The 9,595-nt window shown below is 35.1% G+C and overlaps 1 protein-coding gene across 1 annotated transcript; it reads right to left on the reverse strand.

The window, feature by feature from the left end:
• Positions 1-840: 840 nt before the first annotated feature.
• Positions 841-3,928, reverse strand: LOC114187129 (cinnamoyl-CoA reductase 1-like). The gene is made up of 6 exons (XM_028075265.1): positions 3,702-3,928; positions 3,443-3,612; positions 3,161-3,352; positions 2,807-2,969; positions 2,001-2,187; positions 841-1,276 (listed from the first exon to the last, which is right to left on the reverse strand). Exons 1-6 carry the CDS (start codon positions 3,820-3,822, stop codon positions 1,132-1,134), a joined length of 978 nt encoding a protein of 325 aa, XP_027931066.1. The 5' UTR covers positions 3,823-3,928; the 3' UTR covers positions 841-1,131.
• Positions 3,929-9,595: the final 5,667 nt, after the last annotated feature.

Here is a 9,595-nt window from a genome sequence, read left to right on the forward strand (position 1 = left end):
GAGGAGCCTTGAGCCACCTATTTATAATAGGTGAAGAAGCATGGGTGATAAACCCCACTTCTGCAACTCAAAAGCCCTTCAATGCTTCAACCTACAAGATGCGGAGGAGATCTCGTAACCTGTACTTGAGTCCACCAGTTGAGACGCCCAAGACTTGTGAGACTTGACGATGGTTGTTCAGCAAAACGTGAAACCAAAACTACAACGTTTCACCCAAAACAAAACCACATTCGGTTGCTTGGTATTTACAGAGAGAAGCGAAAATGAATTTGGTCCCAATTTTGCAAGTAACGATCTTTTGCAATACTTATATATATATATATATATATATATATATATATATATCATACAACAAGTCATGTATTTAGTCAGCTTGTTTTAGTTCTTACAACAGTTTAGTGAGATATTATTCTTCATATTTTCAGTATCTTTAGAACACTCAATTTCACAATCTTTTACTTTATTCTACATCATCTTTAAACTTACATGCCTGCATATTGAAAATTCGATAGTGTATTTTTCTTAATAATTCTTCACTTATATCATGAAAAAAAAAAAGTAAAAAATAAGATTTCACATTTTGATTGTTTACAAAAATTGAATATCACATCATAGTTTTAACTATCTGTAAAATTATTTGACTATATTATTTACTTGCATATATAAATATCTATTTAAAAAATTCTAAGACTCTACATATATTATAACAATAAAAATATTATTCATATTATTATTTTACTCGTCATCGTACTCAAATTAACATTTTTTACCATTTATTCTTCTGACTTACATATGATTTAGAATACCGATCTAACAATCAATATTGATCGTACCGACGAATTTTCTTGCAAATGATAAAATTAGCAAATGATAAAAATAGATTAAGTACATGGATGCATTAGTTGCAACAAACATCTTACACTAATATAATATCACGAGATACAATGTCTGATGCACACTCGAACATTGTCACGCATGTTTGAAACTTGTCACCACTCCAAGAATCAAATCACTTATTTAAGTACTAACACCAAACACCAGTTTCCATTCAAATTTATTTTATACTAAATTTACTCAAGCATAGGCAAAGCATAGGCATAAGAAGGTTTCCACGTTTCTTTAAGGATAAGATCAAACTTTGAGAAACTTCTTTTCCTTCAAGCTCTCCACAGTGTCCTTGAGGCTCACTTCCAAAGGAATATAGTCAATTCCCAAACTCTTTGCTTTTTCCTTGGAAACCTGAAATATTGGTACCCATGGCTTATCGTCTTCACACCTGACAATATTGTTGACAGAAAGGTATTAGAAAAATCAAAACAACAAAAACTCCAATTACTTATAATTATACAAATGCAAAACAAAATTAGACCACCGAATGAAGTGTCACGTCGGGCCCATGACCTAATACAAAATTTTTCGAAATATTTACATGTGCAAAGTTTTTCTTTTGGCCGCATCTAATGAACATATAATTCACTAATGAATTCCAACTGGCTACAAAAACATGTATCCAGAGTGCTGGCCATTAGATTATGGTGGAACTAAGAATCTCAAGTATGTATCCAGAGTTCAAAATATGTATCAATACATGTTCAAATCCAGGATTCCTAAAATATTTATGCATAAAGACGTTATAATATATAATCCCCACCCAAGAGTTATGATCCACACCACTTCTACAGTAAGTAACTAACTAATTTTAGTAAATTAATATTTTTTTTATAAGCATGGGTTACAATATATTGATATTTTAAATTAGGACAAATTGGTAATGGTATATAGTCTCATGTTAGGAAGGTTATGCTGTTTTAGCCTATAGAATCTGAGGTTTTGTATAGTTTCAGATCGTCAACACTGAATGCACACATGACACTTAATTCAATTTTGAAGCAAGTAAATAAAGCAATAAACAGTAAGGTACAACAGACGGGGAATTTAGTTCACCTTTTATATATATAAAATGTATGCAATTTTGATACTATCAAAATAATTATACTCACTTCTCTGCAACTTGCAATGCTGGGTATAAATCTCGTAAAATCTTCGCAGCGTCTCCGAAGTGTGCCACTCTCTCAACTAGTAAATATCTTCCATTAGCTGAATCATTCTCATATGCTAGAATATGGGCCATGGCAACATCTTTCACGTCGACCCATCCCAGAGAATTATTTTTAAATGTTTTCGTACCTGTGTCAAGGCGATGGATCAGTTTCTTCAATTATCCAAGAATTATGCAGTGAAAAATTATAACATATAAAGGCTGTACATGTGTGTGAGTGTGTGGGGTTAATGAGACCAAGTAGTTGGAAAAAAGACCATATATTCAAATAACTTTGTTACTGGTTTTGTTAAGCTTCCAACAGGTTTAGTTAATATTTTACTGTTATTGTTCCTGTAATTTCAATTATCTCTTCATAGTAGGATTCCTAATGTCTAGCTATTTACGGTTTGAATTTGCCTACTTAAAGACTCTGATAAGTAAATAATAAAGCGCAGTAGTTCACTATCATTCTCTTCTGTTTTCTATCCCTAACGCTTTTTCTCTGCAGAAGTAATACTCTGCAGCAGCAACAGCAGCGTTTATTAGTAACAAATCATAGTTTGAGTTGAAAAATTATAACATATTATTAAGTACTCCATTTCATGTTCTATTTTAATCTCTGTTTCATTATTTTATATTTCCTTTTCATTTCATTTCACTCATAACATAGTTCTAGGTGAAAAAACTGCCTTCTGTAATCAAGAAGCAGACAAAGCAAACAACAGAAATTATGCACCATAATGTATATAAATAGTAATTACGTACCATTAACTAAACTTAAAACTATAGCAGAACTAGTGTTAAGCTCTGGTTGCAAGAGAGGTCCAATAACCAATGCTGGGTTCATTGTAACCATGTCGATATTGTTTTCTTTCACAAATTTCCAGGCAGCATCTTCGGCCAAAGTCTTTGAAAGGTTATACCATAACTAAAGCATAAACAGGAAATAGAAAGAAACGTGAAAACATGATAACGCAATATACATGACAAATTATAACACTTCGTTGACATTTGAATAAATATAAGTATCAAAGTTCACTGTCAATTGTCTAATGCATATAAAACTACAACTAATAAGCTGTTCTCATATCATACGAACAAAATGAGAGAAGCACATACCCCTGTTCTCTTACAGTATTCCGGATCAGAATACCAAGTCTCGTCAACTACTACATCAGGGTTTTTAGGCCTGTCGCTGAACGCAACTGCAGCAATAGAAGAAGTTAAAACGACGCGTTTCAGCGTGGGCGAGTTCACACACGATTTCAGAACATTCAGAGTCCCCTTCACTGCCGGATCCAACAACTCAGTCTGCAATAGATAAATTAAAAACAAAACATTACACAGCCACAGATTAAAAAGAAAAACAAATGCACGAATCAAATCGCAAACGAAGCAAACCTGCGGATCTTTGGCATTGTTAAAAAAGGGAGAAGCAGTGTGAAACACAGCGTGACAACCTTGAACGGCAGAGTCAAAGGAACCTTCTTCTAGAAGATTCGCCTTGACGAGATGCAATCTCTCCTTCGCACCATCGAGGCTAAGCAAGTGATCCACCTTTCTGGGATCCTCTGCGCATCACATTTCATCCGATCTTCATTTTTCGAAACAGTAATGCAGCAAATAATCATAAAACTACAGAAGACAAAAAAGCACATACTTGGGTCGCGAACGGTGGCCTTCACGGTGTAGCCGCGTTGGAGAAGAAACTTGACGAGCCAGGAAGCGATGTAACCGGAAGCGCCGGTGACACACACTACTTTTCCAGCGGCGGTGCTCATTGTGGATTATGATCTTCTGCTCTGAGCTTTGTTCTTTGTTGTGCTTTGTTCACTGAATGGGAAATTGTAGTGTTGGAAGGAATCACGTGGCTTGCATTTATAATGCAGTAGGAAGTGCTGATTGGTTCCATATTCTGGCACACACTTCTGGATACAGAAAAAGAAGTGGTCTTGAGATGAACCAGGTGGCTTACCTTATCTACTTACACTATCTACTTACACCACGCCCAAAGTGTGACCCCATTAGTATGGGCGAATGATGCTGAAAATAAAGTTGATGGAAAATGATATGCTGATCCCTTAATTTGACTCCAACCTTGACTCTATGACATGGCATGCATAGATGGATTTAATTTTTTAAATTAAAATTAATTTTTTTGAAACATTTTACTTGAAACGTGGCTTGTAGCGGAGAGTGGGTTTGGGTGTGAATAATCGGGTCAGAAGCCGTTTTTCGAGAGTGGGTTAAGGCGTCTTAATTGAAAGGGTAGGAAATTAGGTTTTCGTGTGGAGAGTGGGTTGCGCGGAGACGGCAAAAAGGTGAAAAGAGAAGAGAAAGAAAGAAAGGAAAAACCCACTCGAAAGGAGAAAGGAAGAAAGGAAGAAAGGAAGAAAGGAGAAAGGAAGAATGGAGAAAGGAAGAAAGGAGAATACGTGTGTTAGTGAGTCGAAAAAGACAAAGGGAGAAGACGAAGAGAGAAGACGAAGGGAGAAGACGTTCCTGCCAGAGTTAGGGTTTTTCTTGTCTCCATTGTTGGATTCAGCTTCGTGGTTCGTAGGTATGTTTTATTTTTGTGCGTTTCTCCACTACGGCAACAGGTTTGTGGTATCTTTTTCCAAAGTCGTCGTTGTGGGTTTTTTGGTTAAGGAACTGAGAATTTTTTTTGGTTTTCGCCGGCATAGTCAAGTGACTTATTGTTTGAAGACAAATTTAACATCTATCTTGTACAAGTGAATGACCACAACATTGTAATCCTCCACGAAGCTTGCGAAGTTAGGGTTTGTGGTGCTTTCAGTTGTTGGATTCAGGCGGTGGTTGGTATGTTTGTGTTATTTTTCCTTTTCTTTGATTTTGGTGCTTTGATAGATGCATGACTACTAGTTTTCTAACTAGGTTGATGAAATCTGTGTTATTTTATTGTGATGACCTGTTTGCTCACAAGTGATGACCTGTGCTGCATTTTGTGCAAGAATGAGGTTTCACTCAATTTTTTGAATTCATAGCAGTCAATAGTTGATTATGGGGTGATTAAGTATGGGTAATATGCAGGTGATTAAGTATGGGTAATATGCATTCATATGTAGTTATCTCTTTGGTGTGGTTTCAAACCCAAGTGGATTAAAGTTGTATGATTTATTCATGATGACTTGTATGCATCGTTGTGATGAGTTGTGCTGCATTTTTTGCAATCATGTGGGTGGACTCAATCTTTTTAACTTCTATACTATTTTATTCCACAACTGATTATTGGGTCATTCTGTTTGGATAATGTGAGTTAATTTGTAATTATTCCTTAGATGTGGTTTCATTGCCAACTTGATTACACTTGCGTGATGTATGACTGGTGACCTGTGTGGTCACCACTGATGACCTGTGTTGAATATTCTGGAAGCGTTTGGTATGACTGAATTTTTTTTAGCTTTCATGTGATAGCACTCAATAGTTGATTATGGGGTGATTAAGTATGGGTAGTATGCATTCATATGTAGTTATCTCTTTGGTGTGGTTTCAAACCCAAGTGGATTAAAGTTGTGTGATTTATTGATGATGACTTGTGTGCATCCAAGTGATGAGTTGTGCTGCATTTTTTGCATTCATGTGGGTGGACTCAATCTTTTTAACTTCCAAACTATTTTATTCCACAACTGATTATTGGGTCATTCTGTTTGGATAATGTGAGTTAATTTGTAATTATTCCTTAGATGTGGTTTCATTGCCAACTTGATTACACTTTCATGATATATGACTGATGACCTGTGTGGTCACAACTGATGACCTGTGTTGAATATTCTGGAAGCGTTTGGTATGACTGAATTTTTTTGAGCTTTCATGTGATAGCACTCAATAGTTGATTATGGGGTGATTAAGTATGGGTAGTATGCATTCATATGTAGTTATCTCTTTGGTGTGGTTTCAAACCCAAGTGGATTAAAGTTGTGTGATTTATTGATGATGACTTGTGTGCATCCAAGTGATGAGTTGTGTTGCATTTTTTGCATTCATGTGGGTGGACTCAATCTTTTTAACTTCCATACTATTTTATTCCACAACTGATTATTGGGTCATTCTGTTTGGATAATGTGAGTTAATTTGTAATTATTCCTTAGATGTGGTTTCATTGCCAACTTGATTACAGTTTTGTGATGTATGACTGATGACCTGTTTGGTCACAACTGATGACATGTGCTGAATATTAGGGAAGCGTTTGGTATGACTGAATTTTTTTGATCTTTCATGTGATAGCACTCAATAGTTGATTATGGGGTGATTATGTATGGGTAGTGTGATTTCATTTTAAATTATATGTTTGATGAAATTATGTATTCAGGTCATAAATATGGCTGCATTCCGTGAGGGAAGTGAATTCAATGTTGACCGCAAGGTATGATAAATTTTGGATTTCAATTTATTTTCAAATTTGTTATGATAAAAATGACATAACTTTTTTTTTTGTTCCAGATCTATTTTAGGCATTCATGCCGGACAAAATTGATTGGTAGTTTGAATAACAAGTTAACAGATGAGCAAAAATCATTTATCCGAGGAACACCATTTGGATGGATGGTTGAGTTGACAGAGTCTGTTAAAATACCTAGGAATCTTTTGACTCCATTAATCAGTAGGTGGGTGGAAAGGTTGGGGGGGTTTCGCATGAGTGCAGAAGTTGTTGGATTTACTTATTTAGATGTATGTCTTGGTCTAGGTTTGAGGGTGGTTGGTGAGAACATTGATTTAAACCAGGAAGGGTTAAATAGTGATTTAAGGAATTTATTTGGAGCTTCCAAAGTTGTTGATATCGAAATGGTATATGATTACATGTTGAAACATATTAAAGTGCTTTGTTTAGAGGATTTTGGTAAGCTTTACGTTTTGTTAGCAATTTCTGAGTTTTTGTTGCCCAATCGTAGTGGAACAGTTTTTTCTATTTTGTTTAACATTGTTGATGACCTTGGTAGTATGGGAAATTTAATTGGGGTCGAGTGGTGTATGAGTTTTTGGTTGGCAGTATATGTGAAGCAAAATTGTTCTTGAAGGAGAAACAAAGTACCAAACACTTCCACGTAGCTGGATGTGTTTATTTGTTACAGGTATTGTATTTTAAATTAATTTAGAACTTGTTTGATCCGTTTAAAATATTTGGTTATGAGTTATGACTGATTTTGATTACAATTGTGGCAGTTATGGTCTTTTGACCATTTTTTGATACCGAATTTAAAGGACTGTCAGCGCACGACAAAGTTTCCCAGAATCTTGCATTGGATGGAAATGAAAGCATGGGACAATGTAATTAAAAGAAGTTTGACAAATAACACTGTAAGTTGGGTATTTTGTTGTTTGATTTTTTTCCTAAATCTATCATCTATATTGATTGAAGCTTGTTGTGAATTGTTTCAGGTTGTTGCAGATGTTGCTGCCTCTGCAGAAGAGCTGACCAATCCCTTCGTTAAAGAAGGTTTTGAGGTATACGGACGTCAAACTAAGGGTACTAAAATAGTTGACTTAATTAAAGTTGTCGAACAACAAGAAAGTGTGCTAGGGGAATTGCAAAAAGAACTTGAAGACTTGAATGTAATGATGATTGAGAGGAAGAACCAGAGCCAGCATCAGCAGGGCAAAATGAATTTTTCTGAGTTTGGTGAAGCAAGTGCTGGTCATTCGCAAACACCTAATTCGAACCACCCCACTAGCTGCATTGAATTTGGCAATTCTGGTGACAGGGGTCATGTGGAAGAAGTTCAATTTCCAAATCAGGAAACACAAGAATCTGAACAAAGCAACATGTATGTCCGACGAAGGGAGGGTCCTCGGTTGTGTGTTAGGAGTATAGCAATAAGAACTCCTTTTGCAACATTTAGTGGGAGGAAGCGCAATAAGTAGTTGATTTAGAGATTTGAGGTTTGTTGTAATTTGGATTTCTATTGCTAAATTTGGTTTTTTTTATGTTTAGACATTGTTGTCGTGATTGATGAAAATTTCCTTGTGTGGCTTAGTCATTGATTTGTGGAATTCTGTGTGGTTTATGTTAAGTGATAGTTGGATGTTGTTCATCTTAATTTTGACTGAGTGCAACTAAATTTTATAACAGGTGAACAACGAATACATATGTGGTCCAAAATTTAGTCATCTTGGTTACCACACAGATGACAAATGATTAATTATGTGTAAGATGTTGTTCACAGGTCAACACTTAATATGATTGATCTACATTTAAAAATTTAAGAGTTATTATGTCCAATTTTTTGAACCAGGTCACTAATTAATTGTTCTTGAGTCATCATATAATTTGAATACAGATAACAAAAATATCATGTTGGAGTTGTGGATGAATTATGCTACACGTAGTTTGTTGTTGTTTAATATATTCCATATACGCAATAAAGGTGTTATATTTCATGGAGTAGTTATTATCAATTATCACACGCCTACTTTGGTAATGTTAACTTTCGTAGAATTTATGTTATCAAAGACCACGAATTTGGAAGGTGTGCAAAATGTTTATTGTAGGTCAACACTTAATACTTCATTGATAACCAATTATTATTGTCAGTGTTAGGCATGTATGTTATATTCCACTTGTACCACAACTTTCCCATAGATTCATCATGGATAGTGCCTACATTAAATTTTACTCTATTTATGTGATTTATTGTAAGTGAGTTTCATACTATAACCTTTTTCATATATCAGAAATTATGAAGGTGTGCAAAATCTTTGTCAGTGGTCAACAATTATTTGTACATAGATGATCATATAATAAGTTAAACTGACAGTGAAATGGATATGACAGTGATAAAATAAGTTTAATATAAATAACCTAAAGATTGAAGACATTAAACACTAATGAGTTAGGTGAGTGATATATTATCCAGAACAGAAGATTGAACTTTGGAACTCTCCCCAACCTCAACACATGGAATATTTATGGATGGAGGAACCATCCTCTGCAGTATATCCTCCACATTAGCCGTGTTAGTAGGCTCCACGTTGGGCTACAAATTGGGTCCCATATTTGTGTTGTCATTTGCGTTTGGACTGGAATTTTTACTAGGCTGGGCATCAATTTCCACATTTTGTTTGACAACATAGTTAAGTCGCACCACAGGCATAGAAGTTTGAACTTCTTCTTCAGTTGGATGAGTGATGTCATACTTGAAAACCTACAAATGTCGTGAATGGTTATATTGTGACTTAAACACACGGTATGAATTAAAAAAATCATATTTGTGTGAAGATTACTTATTTACCTTGACAATGTTCCTAAGTGTGATGTTGAGGTACCCAAAAGGTCTGAATATAGCAACCTATTGAATCAAAATTCATAAAGTTTAATAAGTTATTGTACAAGAAGAGGAAAAGTAATCAAGAGAAATTATTTCATAGTTCACTTACTTCTTTCAACAATAATACAGAGCCAACACCAATGTCACTACCAAACTCACATCTGATAGAACTTTGTTGTGTAGGCTTGCCTTGGCTGTATCAGTAGGGTCCTGACAGAGTCATTTTACACATAAGCAACAACTAAATAATGGAGTGCACCAAAATCAGTAA

This window comes from Vigna unguiculata, chromosome 1, assembly GCF_004118075.2.
Source record: "Vigna unguiculata cultivar IT97K-499-35 chromosome 1, ASM411807v1, whole genome shotgun sequence".
Taxonomy (NCBI): Eukaryota; Viridiplantae; Streptophyta; class Magnoliopsida; order Fabales; family Fabaceae; genus Vigna; species Vigna unguiculata.